This window comes from Sycon ciliatum, chromosome 6 (genome assembly GCF_964019385.1).
Source record: "Sycon ciliatum chromosome 6, ocSycCili1.1, whole genome shotgun sequence".
Classification (NCBI taxonomy): domain Eukaryota; kingdom Metazoa; phylum Porifera; class Calcarea; order Leucosolenida; family Sycettidae; genus Sycon; species Sycon ciliatum.
The window spans coordinates 3,511,132-3,535,056 of NC_088648.1; the positions used below are offsets into that span (position 1 = coordinate 3,511,132).

Below are 23,925 nucleotides of genomic sequence, written 5' to 3' on the forward strand. Positions count from 1 at the left end.
CCTACCAGAAGTGAAAGAGAGTGATAAATTTATGAAAGGATTGGGAGAACTTCAAATTCAAAGGAACAGTAGGGGAAGTGAACTGCCTGAAAAGAGAAAAAATCGCCAGACCCACCAGGACTCGAACCCGGGACCTTGCTTGTCATGAGCAATGCTCTAACCACTGAGCTATGGGACCGGGCTGAACCTAGAAGGCGCTGACAAGGTTTTCACTCCAAAGGCAGCTCACAACACGTGCCACACATACTGATGGCACTTGGGTCTTTCTCCCTCCCCCAGGGGACCAACCACGGTCAGTTTCTGGACCCTACCAGAAGTGAAAGAGAGTGATAAATTTATGAAAGGATTGGGAGAACTTCAAATTCAAAGGAACAGTAGGGGAAGTGAACTGCCTGAAAAGAGAAAAAATCGCCAGACCCACCAGGACTCGAACCCGGGACCTTGCTTGTCATGAGCAATGCTCTAACCACTGAGCTATGGGACCGGGCTGAACCTAGAAGGCGCTGACAAGGTTTTCACTCCAAAGGCAGCTCACAACACGTGCCACACATACTGATGAAAGACCCAAGTGCCATCAGTATGTGTGGCACGTGTTGTGAGCTGCCTTTGGAGTGAAAACCTTGTCAGCGCCTTCTAGGTTCAGCCCGGTCCCATAGCTCAGTGGTTAGAGCATTGCTCATGACAAGCAAGGTCCCGGGTTCGAGTCCTGGTGGGTCTGGCGATTTTTTCTCTTTTCAGGCAGTTCACTTCCCCTACTGTTCCTTTGAATTTGAAGTTCTCCCAATCCTTTCATAAATTTATCACTCTCTTTCACTTCTGGTAGGGTCCAGAAACTGACCGTGGTTGGTCCCCTGGGGGAGGGAGAAAGACCCAAGTGCCATCAGTATGTGTGGCACGTGTTGTGAGCTGCCTTTGGAGTGAAAACCTTGTCAGCGCCTTCTAGGTTCAGCCCGGTCCCATAGCTCAGTGGTTAGAGCATTGCTCATGACAAGCAAGGTCCCGGGTTCGAGTCCTGGTGGGTCTGGCGATTTTTTCTCTTTTCAGGCAGTTCACTTCCCCTACTGTTCCTTTGAATTTGAAGTTCTCCCAATCCTTTCATAAATTTATCACTCTCTTTCACTTCTGGTAGGGTCCAGAAACTGACCGTGGTTGGTCCCCTGGGGGAGGGAGAAAGACCCAAGTGCCATCAGTATGTGTGGCACGTGTTGTGAGCTGCCTTTGGAGTGAAAACCTTGTCAGCGCCTTCTAGGTTCAGCCCGGTCCCATAGCTCAGTGGTTAGAGCATTGCTCATGACAAGCAAGGTCCCGGGTTCGAGTCCTGGTGGGTCTGGCGATTTTTTCTCTTTTCAGGCAGTTCACTTCCCCTACTGTTCCTTTGAATTATTATTATTATTATTATTATTATTAAGAAAGGGTTTGCTCCCCACACCGGAGCTCGCGCTATTCCGCCGACTTTACTTGACACTTGACTGACTCACGACTGCCATCCAGAGCACACGAGAAGTCCATCGAACCTTCGACTCGGCAAACCTTCAAGAAAGCACCACTCCCTGCTCAATACACAGTGTTTCGGGGAATTCACCCCTCATCAGTTGAGCTTGAGTAGGCTGAGGAAGATTGTGCCTGAAGAGCATCACGCTGCTATCTGGTGTTCACGAGGTGTTTATCGCGCTGGAAGCGGAGCGTCTCTGTAAGTTTGTATCCCTGGTGATGTTTGTACCTGGAGAGCACTATATAAGTGGTGCTCTTCAGGCACAATCTTCCTCAGCCTACTCAAGCTCAACTGATGAGGGGTGAATTCCCCGAAACACTGTGTATTGAGCAGGGAGTGGTGCTTTCTTGAAGGTTTGCCGAGTCGAAGGTTCGATGGACTTCTCGTGTGCTCTGGATGGCAGTCGTGAGTCAGTCAAGTGTCAAGTAAAGTCGGCGGAATAGCGCGAGCTCCGGTGTGGGGAGCAAACCCTTTCTTACAAATCATCGCCGAAGTCGCAACCACTACTTCGTATTATTATTATTATTATTATTATTATTATTATTATTATTATTATTATTGTAGAAGAGAAAAGGACATATCGATACGAGTTAAGAGTAACTCTCCATCACTGTAACATGATACTATATACAGTCAGAAAGTGCAATAACTAGGCACAAAACTGACAGAGTACTGAAACATTCGACGTCCTGACACCTAGCCTCAACACATCTCCGTAGCGCTAACCGACAGCCTTCCAACTTGGAAGGTTCAAGGTTATGGAAAGACCAAAGAGGGGAAGGCAAGCGCAACGAAAACCTAGTTATTGCACTTTCTGACTGTATATAGTATCATGTTACAGTGATGGAGAGTTACTCTTAACTCGTATCGATATGTCCTTTTCTCTTCTACATTTATTTATGGCTCAACATCCGAGTTTCAAATTATTATTATTATTATTATTATTATTATTATTATTATTATTCCAATGGTGTTCCAATGGCACGAGCGTCAGAAGCAGTCGGCATACGGTGCCCGGATCCGGGAAGTTGAGCACGCGTCGTTCACCCCGATCGTCCTGTCTTCCGCTGGTGCCCTGGCGAAGGAGGCCACCCGGTTCCTGAAGCTGCTCGGAACGAAGCTCTCCACCAAGCTCTCGCAGCCTTATCCCCTCGTGATGGGAAAGCTGCGGACGGACCTGGCTTTCAGCCTTGTCCGCGACTCCGTCCTGATGGTTCGTGGGAGTCGCCGTGCATTCCGTGCACCTGGTCTGGCGGCGGGTGTGGATGCTGTTTCTGTGGAGGCCCGCATTCCCGCCACTACGTGACGCTGAGTCCTCCTGGGGTTTGCCGCTCTCCGGTCCTCTTTCATCCCGTTCTCCCCTCTTTTTTGGGGATTCTTTGTACTTCGTCTTTCTTGTTTTTCTTGTTCCTTTGTTTTTTGTAGGACAGATTTTTGGTGTACTGATTTCGGTCGTTGTTGTGTCTGACTCTATTCCCAATATCTAATTCTGTGGTTGGTTTTCCAACTCATTGGGTTTTGTAGTTTCCATCATGAGTTTGATTCCATCGTGAGTTTGATTCCATCGTGAGTTTTGATTCTATTTGCTATTTTTCGTTCCATTTTTGAGCTCATATTTTATTTTCCTGATTTCTTCTCCAGTGTATGTTGTATTGCATTTTAATACATTGTGTTAATTTTTGCCCGTAAAAGAGGCTTGCACTCCATTATTATTATTATTATTATTATTATTATTATTATTATTATTATTATTATTATTATTATTATTATTATTATTATTATTATTATTATTATTATTATTATTATTATTATTATTAATGCAATGAATATAACTAAATGCGCACTCATATCACAACCATGGGGACGAATCATGTATTCCAGAACGTTTTCTTGTCACAATTATCAATGGAATTCGTGACTAAAGAGAATGATGAAACTACAAGTTACTAGTTTATTACCTGTGCAAATTGTTCCTAGGTTTGTGCTATTTTTCTTACTATGCTTGTATCCTCGCTGTTCCACTGCAAGTGTATAAATCCTATTGTAGTTTCATCATTCTCTTTAGTCACGAATTCCATTGATAATTGTGACAAGAAAACGTTCTGGAATACATGATTCGTCCCCATGGTTGTGATATGAGTGCGCATTTAGTTATATTCATTGCATTATTAAGATTATTGTCTCCACGTCGCATTATTATTATTATTATTATTATTATTATTATTATTATTATTAAGAAAAGGGTTTGCTCCCCACACCTCCGGTGTGGGGAGCAAACCCTTTTCTTACAAATCATCGCCGAGGTCGCAACCACTACTTCGTATTATTATTATTATTATTATTATTATTATTATTATTTGGAAAGGATTGGGAGAACTTCAAATTCAAATGATCAGTCGGGGAAGTGAACTGCCTGAAAAGAGAAAAAAACGCCAGACCCACCAGGACTCGAACCTGGGACCCTGCTTGTCATGAGCAATGCTCTAACCACTGAGCTATGGGACCAGGCTGAACCTAGAAGGCGCTGACAAATCTTTCACTCCAAAGGCAGCTCACAACACGTGCCACACATACTGATGGCACTTGGGTCTTTTTCCCTCCCCCAGGGGACCAACCACGGTCAGTTTCTGGAAACTACCAGAGGTGAAAGAAAGTGATTAAATTTGGAAAGGATTGGGAGAACTTCAAATTCAAATGATCAGTATGTGTGGCACGTGTTGTGAGCTGCCTTTGGAGTGAAAGATTTGTCAGCGCCTTCTAGGTTCAGCCTGGTCCCATAGCTCAGTGGTTAGAGCATTGCTCATGACAAGCAGGGTCCCAGGTTCGAGTCCTGGTGGGTCTGGCGTTTTTTTCTCTTTTCAGGCAGTTCACTTCCCCGACTGATCATTTGAATTATTATTATTATTATTATTATTATTATTTGGAAAGGATGGGAGAACTTCAAATTCAAAGGATCAGTCCGGGAAGTGAACAGCCTGAAAAGAGAAAAAAAACGCCAGACCCACCAGGACTCGAACCTGGGACCCTGCTTGTCATGAGCAATGCTCTAACCACTGAGCTATGGGACCAGGCTGAACCTAGAAGGCGCTGACAAGTTTTTCAGTATGTGTGGCACGTGTTGTGAGCTGCCTTTGGAGTGAAAAACTTGTCAGCGCCTTCTAGGTTCAGCCTGGTCCCATAGCTCAGTGGTTAGAGCATTGCTCATGACAAGCAGGGTCCCAGGTTCGAGTCCTGGTGGGTCTGGCATTTTTTTTCTCTTTTCAGGCTGTTCACTTCCCCGACTGATCCTTTGAATTATTATTATTATTATTAATATTTATTCATATTTTACTAGGGCAGTCCCCACAGACCTATGGTCTTCTTACAGGGTGCCCTAGCCACGTGAAGATAGCGGAGCGAAATGCAGCAGGTAGGGATATGGTGCGAATCGCGGCAGGGAGGGCGTTCCATCGGTCAGCTCCAAGATAAGATACAGAGTGATAGCCAAAATACAATCTGGCATGGGGCAGTACCAGGCCGAGCAATTCCTGAGAACGGGTAATTCTAGCAGTGCGGGATGATGAGACAGCACGAGGAGTGAAAAGTCGGCAAAGTAGGGGACTAGCACGAGCATTTATGCATCTATGTAGAAACACATAGAGGTTGGCAGCATAGCGAATATTTAACGGTGTTAGGTGCTGTCTAGCTAAGATGGGTTGGATGGAGGCAGAGGGAGGGAAGCCAAAGACAGTGCGGATCGCCCGATTCGCGATGCTAATAAGAGCGTTATAGGTGGTCTGTCGCAGGCAGTGCACGTACGCATTGCTCGCGTACTCCAGGGTAGATTGGACAAATGCAAGATAGAAAGTTCGCTTGGCTCTAGCACTGAGAAGGTGGCGACAACGGCGAAATGCATTGACCTTGGCATTAACTTTACTTCTAATGTTACTTACTTGCTGTTGAAACGACAGATGCTCATCTATGATGATGCCCAGGTACTTGGCTTGCTGCGATTGCTGTATACGGCTGTTGCAAAACTGTAGGGCACAGTCTGCATGTACATTGGGTTTCCGTAGCAGCAGGAATTGCGTCTTGGATGGGTTCAGCTGTAGTCCATGGGCCTCCAGAAAGCTGCTCACACGGGTCAGATCATGTTCCAAGGTCTGTGTGGCAGTGGAAGGGGACGGGTCGGCAGCGTAGATGTTGGTGTCATCTGCATACAGGAGGCAGAGGGATGACTGTAGGCAGGCTGGTAGGCGCCTGGTGTACACCGTGAACAGTGCCGGTCCCAGGACAGAGCCCTGAGGGACACCGCGATTGGCCGTGTACGGGGTTCCAGGTGGTTGACGGAGGCATTTCACTTGCTGTGGTCGGCTGGACAGATAGCTGGAGAACCATTGCAGAACAGTGCCTCCTACTCCACAGCGCTGCAGCTCCAGAAGGAGCTCGCCATGCAGGACACAGTCAAAGGCTTTGCTGAGGTCGAGGAATGCTACAGCAACCACGTTGCCAGAGTCCAGGGACCGCTGCCAACTGTCAATGCATAGCGCCAGTGCGTCACCGCATGAATGACAGGAGCGATAGGCGAACTGTTCGTCAGGTATAACATCACCTGCAGAGACCATGAACTGCCGGAACTGGTCGTAGACGATTCTTTCTAGGACTTTGGAAACGATGGGAAGAAGGGAGATTGGTCTATAGTTTGTGGGAGCGTTTTTATCACCTTTCTTGAAGACTGGACAGATTTGGGCAAGCTTGTATTGTTCGGGGAATACGCCAGTGGCAAGGGAGTTGTTATAGATTTCCGCCAAGGATGCAGCTAGATACTTGGAGGACGCACGCAGAAGTGAAGCAGGAATGTCGTCAGAGCCGGTGGCTTTCCATTCGTCTAGCTTGCATAACCGTCGTTCCACGTCAGTCGGGGACACTGGCCGAAATGTAGTGAATCCAGTTGCTTTGCTGGGGCCTAGGGGTAACTGTGACCCAGTGTTCAGTGTAGGATCGCTAACTTGAGCCGCAAATACTGCACTTAGGGCCGGAACGTCTACAGGTAGAGTCGTTGGTTGTTGCTTCCGACCTAAGAGGTGGTTCAGTACCTGCCACTGAGCTCGAGGGTTGAACCGACTCAAGAAAAATCTGTTGGTGAAGTACTCAGTTTGCAGTCTGCGCTGTAGAATTTGACACTCTCGTCGGGCAGCTCGGAAACATTGGCGAGCACTGTCACTGTCGCGATCCCGGAGCCACCGTCTGTGTAAGTACGCTTTCCGCTGATATAAACTTTGGAGGCCAGGCGTGACCCAGGGTTGTGGTGGTGGATGAGATGACAAGGTGACGCTACGTCGAGGGCAGTGCTGATCCACAGTTTGTAGAACAGCATCGCTCCATACAGTGCTAAGTTGGTCTACTGACATGTCACTGCAGTCCGTGGCTCTGAGAGATTGAAGGAAGTCCGGGCCAAACTCCTCAGCAGTAAGTTGTCTGACCGGCGGCGAGCGAATCTTGCGGTGATTGAGCAAGACACGGTGCGGTTGACTGCCAGCGAGTGCAAGGATGAGCGACACCAGGAAATGATCTGAAACGCCGTCTAGTGACTGGACAGCTACTGGTTTGAGTGTTACCTCACTAGGCAGAGTTTGGGAGACAAGGATTAGGTCCTAGTGGGTTCTAGCACTACATTGTGGAGGCTGAGTGTGTCACAGAGTTCACTAAGGTGGCGGTGTTGAGGGTGCCGCTCAGGAGCCAAAATGTTTACATTAAGATCGCCAAGGAGGAACAGGGTCGCGTTACTACTACTGGTGGCGTGATCAGCCGAGTCTGCTAGGTTCTGCCAGAAGGATACAGGGGCAGTAGGTGGGCGGCAGACGCAACCAATGCACAATGAAGTATCAGTGTTTCCTGCGACCGTTAAGAACAGGGCCTCGACAGTTGTGCTGGGTATGCAGGATGAGACAGGTATGGTTTCACGAACGAAGAAACAAACTCCGCCGCCTCTTGTGCCTTGCCTGTCATGACGGTACAGTATGTAGCCAGGTATATTTAACAGGGTGTCTGAAATGCTACTGTCCAGCCAAGTTTCACTAACAGCAAGAACATCAACTGTACGGACGTTGGGTGCATGGAGAATGCTAGTAACATCTGGTAGCTTGTTTCTTATACTACAGATATTGATATGAGCAATACAAAAGGAATGGGTGGTGGAGCATGGGAGATTGGTGATAAATGTTGCATCAGGTAACTCACGTGGGGTTCGTAACTTCTTGAGTGACTGTGGAGATTGTGCCCGATCCTATTGCTGCTGCTGCTGTTCACGTTCAAGTAACCTGGTGATTTCATTGTCTGCCATGGCTGTGCCCTCGGGGTCCAGGATGGTGTCATACGGTAGGGAACAGCGTACGTGGAGCGCCCGGAGTCGTTTGTACACTGGGACGACTTTGGTGCGTGCTTGCTGCTGTGAGCGGGTCAGGTCATGGCTCACATACAAATTCCTTGAGCCCACCTTCAAGTCGAGGCGCCTACCGTACAGGGCGGCCTTCGTGGCTCGCGTGGCAAGCTGTACGCGAACTGGTCTTGGTTTGTCAGGCTGCGCTGTTTGGTGGGCTCGCCCAAGTCGTTCTTTTTATCTCTATAAAAATTCCGAACTTCAAAATCAAGGTCGAGCTGCACCAGGGAGTCTTCAAATACCGACTCTCTGACCCAGTTTTTGGCGATCGCCATTTTTTCAGTCTGCCATCGCCGAGTTCAAAATCGATTACATAATTGAATGCACAAAGTCCTGCGCTGTGTCCGTGCTCATATCCCTAATGCAGTGCAGGGTGGACATCATTCAATTCAACTAAAAGGCTTCACTGTCTCGTCTGGACTCAAAACATGTAAAGAATCATCCACATATCGAACGTACAACTGCAGCCACATTACTTTATCTTATCTCGATTCGCACTATTCAATGAAGACATTTACCAATGCCGGGCCCAATGGGCACCCCATCGCCACGCCGCCTCTCTGGCGATCATGACTGCACCTAACTTCTGGCCTAGGCCACTCTGTACTGTCGGCCATGGCGCTCCCCCCCCCCCCCCCCCTCCCGACAGCATCACAAACAGCACCACCAACAGGGATAACAGCAAGAGCAAGCAGAGCGGAACGGCCACAACCACCACACAGGAGACATCCACTGACAATCCAAGCAGTGCAGAGGATAGCGACAGGGAAGATGAGAATAGAACAGGCACAGAGTGAACTCGGACCCCAGGGAGGAAGTAACGGTCCCACCAGCATGGTTCGCCGCCTGTAGACCTAACAGCAAGGCATCTCAATTGCTTCTAATGTTTGTTGTGTCTCTATCTGGTTGACAGGGGCGTTTGGACGTGTCTACATTGGCAATGTTATCCTGGACAAAGGCAAGGAACCAGTACTATGTGCCATCAAAACACTGAAAGGTACTATTTCAATATAAAGATATACCTTAGTTCAGTGTGGTCAAAGAAACTGATAACATGCATTTCGCTTTGCGGATTTTGAGCTGGGAAGAGGGTAGTGATTTTTGATGGATGAACTAATCAACAATGGGCGCTTTCGATTACACGTTTACACAATTCTGGAACTGTTTTTTTTAAATTCTGGAATGACCAGAATGAGCGGATTCTGGCCTTGTAAACGAACGACTGGAATTCACAACGCATTTTATTCATGTCCTTTCACAAACAAAATTGATGAATCGTAAAAAGAGATCACGTACACCCTCGCGCGCACGTGGCCAGGGAGGCTCTTCGCGCGCTTGAGTCATGACCAGACCGGTAACACACCGACTGTGCAATAGACCAATCCCGAAAAGATTGTCTGGGTTCGAAAGGGGGCATGTCAACTGAGAGTACACTGTACAACACATACATGGCACTGCCTGATCAGCATGCGGCACAGGACGTGTTTGATAGTTCGCGTGTGAATGCGAGGGTAAGTACACGGTTTTCTCGTTAGTTGCATGCAAGAGAGACGATGCGACAGAAAGCGAAGCCCTTTGTAGTTTTCTCTCTCGCACTGGTAATGGTCTGCTGTTGGAGTGGAAATGCTAAGACATAATCCTTGTTTCGCTCTTCTGTGTAGGGTGAAGAGGTCAACGAGCTCACTTTGATGAAGTAGGCAAGGCTGTGAGCGCTGTGGCTCAAAGCGATAGGCCCTAAATCTTACGAGATATTTCGAGTGCTATTGTTTGTTGCGAGCGCTTCGAGCGCTTCGTCTTCGATGAGTCCTGCCTCTTTCCTAGCAGCTGCCCTCCTATAGGACCAACCACGAAGTGACTGTACTCATCTGCAGCCGATCAATGTTATATTGCACAAGAAGATATCGTTTTCGCCAAGCCAGTGCCCCGCCAAAGACCATCGCCGTGTCACACCGTCGGAACGAGTTCATGATGAGAAACATTATTCGCGCGAGCGTGATGAAGAACTATTTCGAAAGACAACATAGTCTTTACCCCCGGGACGACAACTATGTGCACGTCCTGCAAGGGGAGAATGTCACCAGCGACATCAACGAAGACGACGGCAGTATTTGGGAACCTGGAGTCAGCGGAGGTCGTCAAGCTCCTCCGCGACCCGGTACATGTACAGTATAGGTGACCTGTCGACACGAGCGTGCGGAAACACAGCATACACTGTAGTAATGTTGCGAGAGTTTGCGGAAGGAGTCCAAGTCGGGAAATCCATCAGCTCCAAAAGCTGCCTGTAGGTGGGCGATGAGACTCCAGCTTCAGACTACAACAGTCAGGACTAGTAAATAGTTGAACTTTGTGAAGCAGCAGATCGAGAAGTTAGCTGAAATCGTAGCTGTTGCAGTATGTCGGCGCTATGCAGCTTGCATTTTTTACGGAGAGTCGATCGCCACGCGAATGTTTCTCTCCTCACCGATAGCTATCTGGCCTCCAAACTCCGTCAGTGTCTGCCTAAGGTACCGAAGGTCCTTTGACTAGCTGCTGGCAGGACTCCATCAAATCCTTTAGCTTCAGCTCGGCGAGCAAAAGTCTCTCTCTCCTCCGCCATGAGCTGACACACACAAACTGAATACAAAACGATGCACTTCACACGTGCTGGCTTGCACGCGTGCCCCCTTTCACGAACCCAGACAATCTTTTCGGGATTGGTCTATTCTGGCGCCAGAATTAGAGAAATTCCGCCCTCTCTTCAGAATTGACGGATTCCACGGAATTTGATAAAATCAATTCTAACGACGGAATTTGTCACTTTTTGTGTAATCGAACTGTGCAGCAACAATAACTAATTCTAGAATTGACCGAAATGCGTGTAATCGAAAGCGCCCAATGTGTCTTTGATCACAATTTAAGCCAGAACGCGCTAAAACATGACCACAGCTTTTTTTGAAAAAGTCGAGATTATCGCGATTTGAATTCCGCGGCAAAAAATACGAAGTGCAGTGCAATTTGAGTCGCTGTTGTTGTTCTCCTCGGTCGACTGGACTGTTCCGGATGCATTTTTTTGTTGCAAGTAAGTTTATTTGTTTGAGTTTGTATTCCATGTTGCGCTGAGTCGCCTAAAATTGCTCGTCATCGATGTATCGACGGAAGAGCTTAGTAGTAGTAATGTACTGCGGAGCGGAAGAAGACGACATCATCGCACTCCATGCGCAGGATAAAATATTTTGAGGATTCGGGTCGGAAACAGAAGGAAACAATGATGGCTACAGCGACGAGTCATTTGAGGGCGACACTTTCATCGAACGTAAAAGAATTGATGCTGGTAGTCCCACGATGTGCAGTCACGAGGAATTCTACTCTGATGACAACCTGGAAAGCGATTGGCATCGTGTCACACTGACTTGGGAGGTGAGTCGGCCGATGATTTGGCCAGAATGGACATCGCTGCACATATCCGGGACAATGCCAGTATTGGTTGCAAGTGCAAAAACAACCAATGGACTCTGCTGCTCCCTCAACTTGCTCAAGTCAATAATTTGAGTACCCGTATGCAGAACATCGCTAGCACGAGCAGTAGGAAGCGAAAGCAGTACTCTCTGGCGAGCGGAAAAAAACGTGTGCAGATGGGCTTTGGTGTGGGGGATATGAGTGCGACGTCAAGTATGTTGAGGAAGACTGTGTGCAGCAGTATATACTGTATATCTGAAAGTACAGGTGGAGTGTGATGGGCAGGACGTGGAGTGCCAACTTCTTCGGCCATCTACAGATGTTGACCGTGTTTTCGCTGGCGGTTCTCCAGTGGTGCTCCAAACAGGAGGTATTTCGGACACCCAGCTCAGCTGCCTATAGAAATTTTGGATGTGGCCGAGTACCTGTCAGCTCATGCTATAGGACCCTGGACAGAGGAACTAACCCGGAAATGATGAACCAAGGGACTTATCAACTGAGTGCAAAAATGACAATCCCATTGCTGTACGTAAAATTTCACCATTTCAACAGTGCTGCATAAAATACCATTGTAGCAACACTTAGACATGTCCGATCAATCCAAAACTTTCAGACATTGAACATTGGGTGTGTTAGATCATTTTTTGAATAAAAACGAAAATCGAATTTTTGGTCTGTGGTCATATTTTAGCGTGCTCTGGCTCATTTATCACCAAGGTCCCTGGTCCGAGTCCTGGTTCCGACAGTCATATTTTTCTTCGGACTTTTCCCTTTTCCATTCACTCAACTTGAGAATATTGGATACATTGGGGCTCCCCGCATACTAGTTTGTGCTTGGTGGTGGGACCTAGCAGTGGGGGTTAGGTCCCATGAGCCTGTGTAGTTTCACAGGAAGCGTGAGGTTCGAAGTCCAAAGAAAATGTTGGAGGGTCTCTGCTTGGATGACAGCTACTCCATAGCTCAGTGCAATAGCATGGCTGGCCTCAAGCGAAAGTCTCTAATTGGAATCCTGCTGGGGATAGTCAATTTTTTCTTCAGACTTTTACCTTTTCTATTTCCCCAACTAGTGAACTATGTTCCTATTTTGAAGTGTTACATAATTGTATCTTTAAAATGGCTTTGTCGAAATTTCCTGTAGCTCGTGTGTGGCTAGGTGTGCTAGAAAAAAATTGTGTTTGTTCTGGTCGGGCTGTACAGCTATCAAGACGGAAAGTGACGTCGATGAGTTCTTGGAAGAGGCGGTCATGCTGAAGGACTTCAAGCACCCGAATGTGATGTCACTGCTAGCCGTTGCCTCGAATGCGAAGAACCTGCCGATGGTGTGTCTAGAATACATGCACTACGGAGATCTACGGACGTACCTGAGGAAAATGAGAGGATCTGTGGCCAACCTTGTCAATGAAGCCAATACCACGGTAAGAGACAGAGAAGTAGCTATGAACAAATGCAGGGAGTCATAGCATGTTTCTGAAAGGACACATGGATACACTTTCTGGTGTGAAATTTCATGGCAGTGGTTGTTGACCATTTGAGGCACTGTTTAATATCAGCCTGAAAGCCGGCGCGGTGAGCGGGCACTGACGTTTTAGGCGGGCAAACAGGAATTAAATTGGAGTCGTCAGCAAAAAGAATGAGAGAGTACTGGAGACAGGGGTATCAGGAAAATATTTTATGCATAGATTAAAGAGAAGGGGGCCGAGATGAGACCCTGTGGGACTCCAGGCGTGATGGGCAACAGATCTCCCATACTTGTCAAATTCAAAGAAATGTAAATCACTTTCTAACTGCATAACCCACAGCCCCACCCACAGCATCTGACCTTCTCATAAACGTATCTCTTATTGGCGATTGTGCTATCGTGAAAATAAAGAATTCTACAACACTTAAAACAACCTATCTTGGTCTGGCGCAAATATTGTTATAATGGTAGGTCGACTGTATAGAAGAGCGCATTCTCCAGTGGCTCTTGTCTTCATCTTCATTCTACATCTTCCATATTCCCATACTTCATTCCATACTTCTGTAAGAATGTTCTTGTCATTAAACTGCACTGCAACCTGTCCTCTGAGAGTGCCTTGGGGACTGTTTAGCCTGAGAAGCTAATAATTATATTGAGTAGGGGTTAAACGGGTGTTCCAGGTACCCGGGTACACGCCCGTTAATCTTAGGTAGTAAAAAGGTACGCGTTTGGATTTCGATGATCCAGTCAGTAGGAAACAACACTGCTGGGATCGCGTATTCCAGGCGGGAGTCAATTACAGTCAAATATGCTGTTAGCGACCTCTGCTGTAGGCGACCATCTACCGCTAGCGACCGATTTTCCGTGCACCGACGGTTTCACATACAAACTGATCTGTCCAGAGCGACCATCTGCTGTGCGCGACCAGCGGCCGCTATTTCATGCACGATGGCTGCATTCAAATCTGCTGTAAGCGACCGCGACCCAGGTTCAGTCAGGTGCGAAACTGTACTTGCCAGTGCGCTGTCAACTGTAAGGTGTGAATATGCGCTGTCTTGCAAGTGCGATCGACTGGTCCTGGCCTGTACTGAGGCTGCGCTGTAGCTCTCAAGATTAGCCCGGGTATGTGCACTATTCTTGGGTTTGTGCACCCCTATATTCTATTGAATATCCAATAAAATGATGTTAAAAATCACATTATTCTCGTCGATTTGAGTACATGGAAGCATATATGCATGCCCGGTATGCGGGATTTACCATACATCTGCCGTAAGAGACCATCTGCCGTAAGAGACCGCTTTTTCTTTCACCAAGGGGCGGTCGCTTAGATGGTCGCTCTCGGCAGATCAGTTTGTATGTGAAACCGTCGGTGTACGGAAAATCAGTCGCTAACGGTAGATGGTCGCCTACAGTGGAGGTCGCTAACGGCAGATTTGTATCCCAGTGTAATTCCTGAAAACATCTCCACGAAAAACAGCAAACCCTGCAGACACGCGGCCATCACCAACCTGATACAGACAAGCAGAACGCTATCGTCTCTGAAATTAACTTCCATCAAATGGTTGTGTTGAACAAACTGCGACAGTCCTGCTCGCTCCTTTTCTCGAATCATTGTAACTGCTTGTGAAGGTGTGCGCATGGGCAAGTGTACGGATTACAGTCATGCAGAACTTCAGTAACTATCACATATCAGACACAAATCAATTTGCGAATCATAATGTGATGTCAAAATCCAACCTGAGAATAGATAAATTATAATCATGATTTGAAGAAGAGGTTGGTGCGATATAATCATGATTTATGTGAAAATTGGGCAAAATTAATGGGGAAGTCCGGTGAAAAATTTAAATTTCACAGTCCGTAGAGTTCGGGGCGCTGAGTCGAATGGTCTTTCTCCGAGGAGGCTGCGGCGTATGGTTTGTCAGACATGCCCAATCGAACATGTGCGAATTTGTCGTCACAGCGTGCAGGCAGGTAGCCACGCCATCTACGATGTAGTTGTGTACAAAATGGCCATATTCTCAGCGCGTTGGATAGGGAAACCATTTGTCGCAGCTTCTTCGGACCAACACCATTCGATTCAGTGTTACAAACACTACGTAAGCTGTGGTTTCCAGTTCAGCAAACCTCGAGGTTTTCCCCTGTTTTAGCCGTTTCCGAGTTGGACTTTTTCGTCCGCACTGGCCTCTAGCTCTGCGCTGCGTGCAGAATAGTAGTAGACCAGTGTAGTCAACAAACTCATCACACACGGAACTATTCCCGCACTGCCGTGCTGGGGTAGCTACAACAAGACTTGAGTCACAAGACTCAAAAGAACTATAGGTAGTCAAGACACGGATTTGTCATGTACATGTACTACACTCGTACGATCGTATCAGTCGTATGTAAATATTTAAGTCATGAACATGTAGTTACGGACCATGCGTTTCTCCTTGCCGATTCCGGCGGTTGTGCTTTGAGAAAGACAATTTTAGTTTTCCGCATGGAATACGTAGTCCCGCCTTATTATTTTATGCTACAACAATGAGTGCACAACGTGACAAGTGAGAAAACAGCGAACAGCTCCCGGACCTAAAACTTTCAGATCCCGTAGTGCTGCGAGCCTTGAATCGAAGAGTCGTGCCCGTGCCTGCACTGTTCTCCACAGTAGTCTGAAACATGCCAGGTTTGCACCAAAACATCACCTGGCAGGCTACTGGAGTCCAAGCGAACCGGTATGAAACAAAATTTCGAGCACTCGCATCACTGTCCTCTAATTTGGCGACTCTGCTCTCCAGAGATCTGATAATTATCAGCCTCGTCTGCAATTGCTGCTGCTTCTTCATCAGTCGGAAACGCAGCAGCGCTCACTCTTGACCGGCCCGAGCGGCCATTTCTTCAGCTGAATACCTAGGTTCTCAGCCTAAGACCGAACCTATGAAAGTCAGCCATGGCTGCATCCTCACTCTCGCATGGAGTTCCGTCTTCAGGGTCGCTCACACCACCTACTATCTGTCGCCAAATAATTTGAAATAGCATTGACACTATTGCTTTCACGCACTCCTTTTGACCTAGCTGCACACTATGACGTTGCGGATGGTGTGGCGCGGCCGCATTACGTAATGGAGCAGCCCCCGAAACTAAGTTTTTCAAACGGAAATATCACGAAAACGCTTTGCCGGAGACATGTGAGACCAACACCATTAGACTCAGCGCCCGAAACTCTACGGACGCTGAAATTTAAATTTTCACCGGACTTCCCCTTTAAACATTGCTGCTAAAGGGTACCCGTTAACCCGCCGGTTAAGACCACTAAATTCTTGAGGGTGTAAATATTTACGTGCATGCTCATTCAGTCTCTGTTGTGATTTGGTTTGGATGTGTGTATTCTGCTGCAGTCGAGTACCAAGGTTTTGCTCAGCTTCTGCACTCAGGTAGCACAGGGTATGGACTACCTGTCTAGTAAGAACTTCGTGCATCGTGATCTGGCTGCTAGGAATTGCATGTAAGTTGTGATTGGTGAGTGTGATGTCACATGGCAATATGTGTTTGGAATGTGTATGTTCCGCGCATTCTGTGGACTTGCGCAATCTGAGAATTCCAGATTGCTTGCGCATTCTTGGAATTCTGATATTTATAGACACGAAGTCAATCATGGAGAATTTGTGTTCCTGAGACTTCTGGAAACACACACCACGCGTAAGTATGTATCATGCAGTCTGGAGATTTTGTGCATGGAGTGCACAGCGAATCCAAGTGGGGCCGTCACGTCAGCTCTATAGGAGTTACCCCATTTCTCTGCCTCTGTCTTCTCTTCCTCTGTCTATATCTGTCTGTCTGTCTCCATCTCTTTGTAGGCAATCTGGGAAATCTCAGATTGCGCAGATTTTCAGATCGCGCGGAACATGTATATGTTTCTGTGTGTATTTACGTGTGTGTACCTATGCACGTACTTAAGTTATGTATGCCCCTACATAATATGCAGATAAGTATGCATATGTGTACCGGTATCAATTAGTGTGTGTGTGTGTGTGTGTGTGTGTGTGTGCCCTCATAAGTAAAAGCATGCGTGTTTGTGCACTCACATGCATGTTTGTGTAAATGCATGGGAGATCCCTTTTGCGCTTTAGTAAATTGACGGTCACTTTGGCTTCCGTGACACTTTGGAGAAAATCGCGTACAAAGTTTGAAGTGGGGAAAATCCCGTTTTTTGAGAGTGCGTCATCGTTTTTGTGTTCCTACGCGGAGCTGTTGCACAACATCGATTTTACGTCACCGTTTGCGCATGCGCCTTGGTGACAGCTTCACGCAGCAGTTTATTTGAGCAAAATCCGTCAAGGGATCTCTGTTTTATTGTTGTTTGTAGTTGAGGAAGAAGTTTGATTTTTTGACGTGGCGTGGTTCGCGAGCGCTGTCAGCTGTTTCTTGACGTCGACTTGTTGTTTGCCTGTTGTTGACGAACAATGAGCCGTCCAATTTATTTTACGACTGATGAGGCGCTTGCCGCTGTCCTCGCTGAAGCTGAAGACGAATTCTGTGGACGAGAAGGCGAACAGGCGCACGCTAGCGCCCCTGCCACGGAGAATGTTGTTTCTTCTGATGACGAGGAGAGCGAAGGCATCCCTGATCACTTCTTGGATGATCAACTGGACGTAGCTCGTGCTGCTGCGCAATTCAACGCTTTGGCCGCTGACGATGTAGATGAGGCAATGGCGGAGGACGCAACAGAGGCTGTTGATGAGGAAGGCACTGATGCACATGAAGATGTTGAGGCTGCTACTGCTGCTGAAAATCCTGGCAATGTGTGTGGCTGCTCCGAGAATTGTCTTTCGAAATTTGCGAATGCACAAGTGGAACAAACCCAGATGGCAATGGCAGAGATGGAAAAAGGAGATGCAGACCTGCTGTTGATTGGCATCCTGGAGTCATCCAAATTCAACCAGGACACAACCACCAAGCAGAAGAAGCGGAAGTATGTTGCGTTCGGCTACACTTACCTTGGACGGCATGTGTGCGTGAAAGCGTTCCGTACCATTTACGGAGTGGGAACAAAACGCCTCCGCAACCCTATCGGCCACATAAAGGAGCACGGACCAGTGCCCAGACAGCATGGGAACACGGGGAGAAGGCCAGTGCATGCCTTGCGCTTCGAGCAGGTAGAAGGAGTGGTGAAGTTCATCAAATCCCTCAGTGAGCAGTTTGGCATCCCTCATCCTGCGCCTCTACATGGACGAAGTGCGCGGCCGCCGGTGTATCTTCCAGCACGCATGTCGTACACCAGCACCCACCAAGAGTACCTGCAGGCATCTGGTGAGGCTCATGCGAAGCCTGTCGGGCTAACCAGCTACCGTGAGATTTGGTCGCAGTGTATGCCGCACATCCGGTTTATGACGCCCCGGACAGATGTCTGCGACAGGTGTGAGCAGTTCCGGAGGGGTGTGGTCAGTGCGCTAGGAGAAGACGCCAAGCTAGAGGCATGCGCTCAGCTCTCGTCACATGTAGGTGAGGCACAGAAGGAACGAGATGTGTACAAAGAAGCCACAGTTGCTGCAAAGTCTGAGCTAGATGCATGCCATGTACCAATTTCCCCGCCATGCCTCCCTTGTAGCAATGACCTCCATTCTATTCATTACACTTTTGATTTTGCTCAAAGTGTTGCTCTCCCTCACAATACTCGTCAAGTAGGTCCCCTGTATTTTAAAGTTCCACGTAAAGCTCATATATTTGGTGTAAATAATGAAGCCGTCCCACGTCAAGTCAACTATTTGCTTGACGAATGTGACACCATTGGTGCAGATGGCAAGAAGGGCCATGGCCCCAATACTGTTGGCTCGCTGCTTCACCACTACTTTGAGACGTACGGCTATGATGAGAAAAGCTGTGTGCTGACTGCTGATAACTGCGGTGGACAGAATAAGAACAGGACTATTGTCGGCTATTTGGCATGGCGATGCATTGTGGGCCTGCATTGCCGCATCACGTATAGCTTCATGCTGGCTGGCCACACGCGGTGTTTAGTGGATGGCTGCTTTGGCCTGCTCAAGCAAAGATTCCGCCGGAGTGACTGCTACTCCATGGCACAGCTCGCCACTACTGTCAATGAGAGTGCCACCGTCAACGTTGCGCAGTTGATCGATGACAGTGTTCCGTGGTATTCGTGGGATGCCTTTATCAGTCGGCACTTTAAACCCCTGCCTGGCATTTCAAAGCTGCACCATCTCGAGTTCTCATCTGCTGATCCTGGTGTTGTGCTTACGAAAGTGCACAGTGAGTCTGAGCAAGTCAAGGTCTCCCTATTGAAGTCGTCTGTCGAGGAAATTCGTGGGGCTGGACTGCCTGATGTGTTGCCGTGTGCAGGAATGTCAATTGAGCGCCAACAGTACCTGTTCAAGCACATCCGCCAGCATGTTCCCCCCGAGTTTCAGGATGGACTATGCCCTCAACCTGCTGTTGCTGCTGCTGCTGAGATCCAGGACGCAGATGCCTGATTGTCATGCCCATTATCTCTTTCTGACATATTTTTTTCTTTTTTCATGAGCTAAATGTCCGTATGCTGTATCACGTGTGCATCCACCACACAATAAGTAGCTTCTTTTACCTTTGTAGAAAGAACTAGTCATCATCAAGTGTCCCTGTATTCGTTTCCATGCTAAGTTGATACTAAGTTGATAACATTGCCATGCTCATTCATAAACAACACTCATACGATGTATTCGAACATTCCCGTATTTTCATCCTCGTGCACCACGAAAATCGTATATACCTACCGGTACGGAAATCGCTGTAAATCCGCAACGGATGCATATTTTTCAGTCCGGTTTTTTGCATCATATTCTGTGATAATCAAGGAATCACATCCGAGTAAAATCTCAAAATTGACCCCTGAAGCCATTGTGACCCTTTTCTCGTGTGGGGGCTCTAAATTATCATGCATTTAATCATCCTTATACTGGTGTCTGTATTTCTGCAGGTTGAACAAAGATATGGTGGTGAAGGTCGGTGATTTTGGATTGGCGCGTGAAATTGAGAAAGACAGCTACTACAGAATAGGATCTAGTCGTCCGCTGCCGGTCAAGTGGATGTCGTTTGAGAGCCTGAAAGAGGAAATCTTCACAGTACAGTCTGATGTGGTGAGTGTGTTGTGTGTGTGTGTGGGGGGGGGGGGGATGAGTGTGTGTGTGTGGGGGGGGGGAGGCCCATATGGTGCACTGTTATGTGCAGCGATTTCCAATCGAGAGGTCGCGGGTTCGATTCCCGACTATCATGGTCTCACACGTCTTTCTTCTCTTTCTCATTCTCCTAGCTTTTCTTTCATTCTCCTGGGTAGTTATTAGCAGCCAGTGCATGCCATTGTATGTGGTGTGATCTGTGTGCGGGAAAAAAAACCCCAAAAAGTAGGGATTCACTGGCCAGAAAAAGCCACTTCAAAGCTGTGTGGAGTAGACCAGGCTGAATGTTGGTGGTCAATTCTTCAGCCTTGCAAGCTGTTGAATGGTGCAATCCCAGCACAAGTTGCTATGGCTTCTGCTGCAGCACCGCTATCATCGCCTCTGCCGATGGGCGTCAGAAGAAGAAGAAAAAGAAGGTGTGTGTATGTGTGTGTTTGTCCACTTGTGCAAAAAGTGGACTCAGACTTTGTGACAACTGGCGCGGCAGCAGCTTGCTGGACATTGTTGGCAAACTATTTGCCTGTGTGATACAGGATAGAGTGCAGATGATTGCCGATGATTGCCGAGGATGTGCTACCAGACTCCCAATGTGGCTTCCGCAAAGGGAGAGGTTGCAACGACATGGTGTTTGTAGCCCGCCAGCTCATCGAGAAGTCCGTTGAGCACGATAATCAGTTGTGTGTTCTGTTCGTAGACCTTCGTAAGGCATACGATTCCATCCCCCGAACGTCTCTCTGGTCAATACTAAGCAAACTTGGTGTGCCCCGGAAAATGCTGAAGGTCATACAGTCCCTGCATGAGGGAATGTCGGCAGCCGTGCGAGTGTCTACAGCTTCTTCGGATTCTTTTCCAGTCAACAATGGTTTGAGGCAAGGTTGCACCCTTGCGCCCGTGTTGTTGAACCTGCATTTTGCCGTGGTAATGGATGCATGGCGTTCTACTTGCAAATGTGCCGGTATCCCAGTCTTGTACAAAATCGGCCGTAAGCTTGTTGGCGACCGGACTGCCAATTTCAGGTGCCACTGCGGCCGAGATTTTCGCCGTCGCCAGGACCTCACTCGCCACTCGAAGTTCTGTTCCGCGTGACTGAAACACTGTTGGTTCTTTCAGGACCTTCCATCATCTCCGGATGGGCAATATTGTATTGTATTGTATGTGTCCATGTGTGTATGTATGTGTATGCGAATTTATGTACCGAATTTCCCTGAATATAAGTCGCACCTTTTTACACTAAAATTCAAGGGTAAAAAAGGGGTTGCGACTTACAATCGAGCGTGACTTACTACTGAAGTCAATATATCAAATCAGTATTGCTCAAACCTGAAAATGGGGGTGCGACTTTTAATCTGGGAAATACGGTATCTATGCGTGTGTGTGCATGGGTGCGTGTGTGTGTGCCAGCTAGTTCGGTTGGTGGGTACACTTATGCTTGATTGTGTTGGGTCTGTTGCCAACAGGCTCGGCTGCTTGAAGGTGGAATGTGGTACCTACCACCTTTGTTGGTTTCAGGGTTCATATACTTTCTATTTGAAGTATACATACCTGTTAACCATGGACTGCTTCTGCCTAGATTAACTCTTGTGTAATCAATGGTGCTAGTGAAGCCTTTATCAGATCCAATCTGATTTAGCCACTCACACTAGTAGCAAGTATTACCTTCACTGGGGGCAGGGGTAACTGCAGTTGGATCCCGGGACGGATACCCTGATACCGTCAATCCTTTTCCTGCACCTTTTCCTCACCCACTTACTGAGGTGTGGTGAGCCCATAAGTGGGATCATTTTGAAGTCCATCCAGAGTTTTGGGGATTTCAGGGGGTGTCGGCCATTGGGCGGTTCAATAACCAATTGAGTCATCCTTCCAAGATTCCTTTTGCGTCTCTCTCCCCTGTCCCGGGGGGACTCACGTGACCAGTTCTGGCAGTGAGCAACAAGTACAAGTAAAAGTGTGTGTGTGTGTGTGTTTCGTGTGTGTGTATGTGTGTATGCGCGTGTGTGTGTGTGTGTGTGTGTGTGTGTGTGTGTGTGTGTGTGTGTGGGTGGGTGGGTGGGTGGGTGGGTGTGTGTGTGGGTGTGTGTGTGGGGGGGGGGGGGTGTGCGTGTGTGTGGGTGTGCGTGTGTGTGTGCATATGCGTGCATGCCTGTGTGTGTGTGTGTGTATGTGTGTGTGTGTGTGTGTGTGTGTGTGTGTGTGTGTGTGTGTGTGTGTGTGTGTGTGTGTGTGTGTGCGTGCATGCATGTGCATATGCCTGTGTCTCTGCATGTGTGTACCCCACTCATGTCTGTCCACGTGTGTCCAGTGGGCATTCGGTGTAGTGATGTGGGAGATCTTCTCCCTTGGCATCACACCCTACTCGGGTGTAGCTAACCATGAGATGCTGGAGTTGCTCAAGCAAAACATTCGTCTCCCGCCACCCGATGATTGTCCAGTGGGCGTGTAAGTTATTTTTTCACTCTCATTCTTAGTTTCTTACTCCTTTGCGCAGCCACACTGTCGTCTAAGACTGCCGACGAATTTCTCCTCAGGCGCGATCGCGCCATGCCACACAGCAAACGATCAGGTTATTCTAAGTGACAGAGAGAGATTTCTGTTCGTATTCTGATGAAGCGACGAGCCAACTGATAACTGACAACTGACACCGAGGCAAGACGAGACAACAGAATATATTGTGACGAGAAAGTGTGTATACAAAGGGGACAGAAGACGGTGCAGCTGCATGTTCGCAGGAATCAAAGACAGTGCAGCAGCGTGAACCAGGGTTCAGCAGCATGTACAAGAAAAATACACAAACACAGCAGCATGTAGGACAAGGAGCTACACGCGCAGACGCATGTACAACGAAGAGCTACAAGCGCAGCCACATGTGCAATGCTATCCCCTACCTAAAAAAAAGACATCCACTCCTGTGGATGGAAGCAAACAAAATTGGAGTGTATAAAAAACAGAAAAAGAAGACAGAAAAAGAAGACAGAAAGATGTGGGAAATTAAATGTAAAGCAACATAAAATGCGACAATCAAAACACAAAGTATTCGCGCCACAGCCGTTGAACGTATTATGAGTAGGCCAGGAGTGTTACCACCAGTCGGGAGCCCTGCAAAACTGTGCAACAATCAACGGAACCTGCAAGAAACAGATTTTGCAGAGGACCTGTTAGGTCTGGCCCTTAGGGCCCACACACAGCATTACACAGGCTCGTATGGGTATTCTAATAATGAAGGAACTGAAGGACAAGGAAAGAGAGCTCACATTCTCGGACGTCTAGCCCAGTACAGCAAGCATGCAAAACAGCCCACGAACCCAGGCGCGCATGTGCCTTATCACATCTACGTACACCGCAATCGCCCCCAAGAATTTTTCCCGGGGCAAAATTATAACAAAAACAAAGAGGCAGTTTAATTCCCGTAGCTATGCAGAAGACGTTACTTCAGTAACATCTGGCGCTAGCCAGGGTCCACACAGCTTTAATTTGGTATTTGTTTGTGTGTTTGTGTCACGTCTGGAGCTATCCCGTATCTGTCCCGTATCTGTGACTACAAAGGCTCTACAGGATTGTACATAGCAGCTGGCCACAATATTTGCTGGCTCCCGTATCTGTCCCTTACAGTCCCGTACAAACAGCTGGCCACAATATTCGTCGTATTATGTATACGACTCCCTGATGTAGACAGAGATTTGGAAAGAAATAGGGAGACGAGGAGGAAATGAAATTAGAATGGACGTTAGTTGCCGAATATGTGATAGGATGCGTCAGCAAAAACATACTTTGGAAGAGAGATCCCGTCGTCTCCAAAATAAGCGTGAACGGGCGATTCAGCGCCGGTCACAGGAAACGTCGGAAGAGAAATCCCATCGACTCCAGAACGCCCGTGATCGGCAGAGTCAGCGCCGGTCCCAGGAAACGTCAGGACAGACATCCCGTCGACTCCAAAATAAGCGTGAACGGGCGATTCAGCGCCGGTCACAGGAAATGT

At 47.8% G+C, this 23,925-nt stretch overlaps 1 protein-coding gene across 1 annotated transcript in view; it reads left to right on the forward strand.

Moving 5' to 3' along the window:
• Positions 1–23,925, forward strand: part of LOC135819178 (hepatocyte growth factor receptor-like) — a 207,131-nt gene that overhangs the window by 165,183 nt on the left and 18,023 nt on the right. The window contains exons 9-13 of the mRNA XM_065332339.1: positions 8,824–8,907; positions 12,543–12,760; positions 16,182–16,288; positions 19,754–19,913; positions 22,252–22,388. Coding sequence (XP_065188411.1) covers positions 8,824–8,907; positions 12,543–12,760; positions 16,182–16,288; positions 19,754–19,913; positions 22,252–22,388 — 706 coding nt within the window. The remainder of the gene's footprint in view (positions 1–8,823; positions 8,908–12,542; positions 12,761–16,181; positions 16,289–19,753; positions 19,914–22,251; positions 22,389–23,925) is intronic.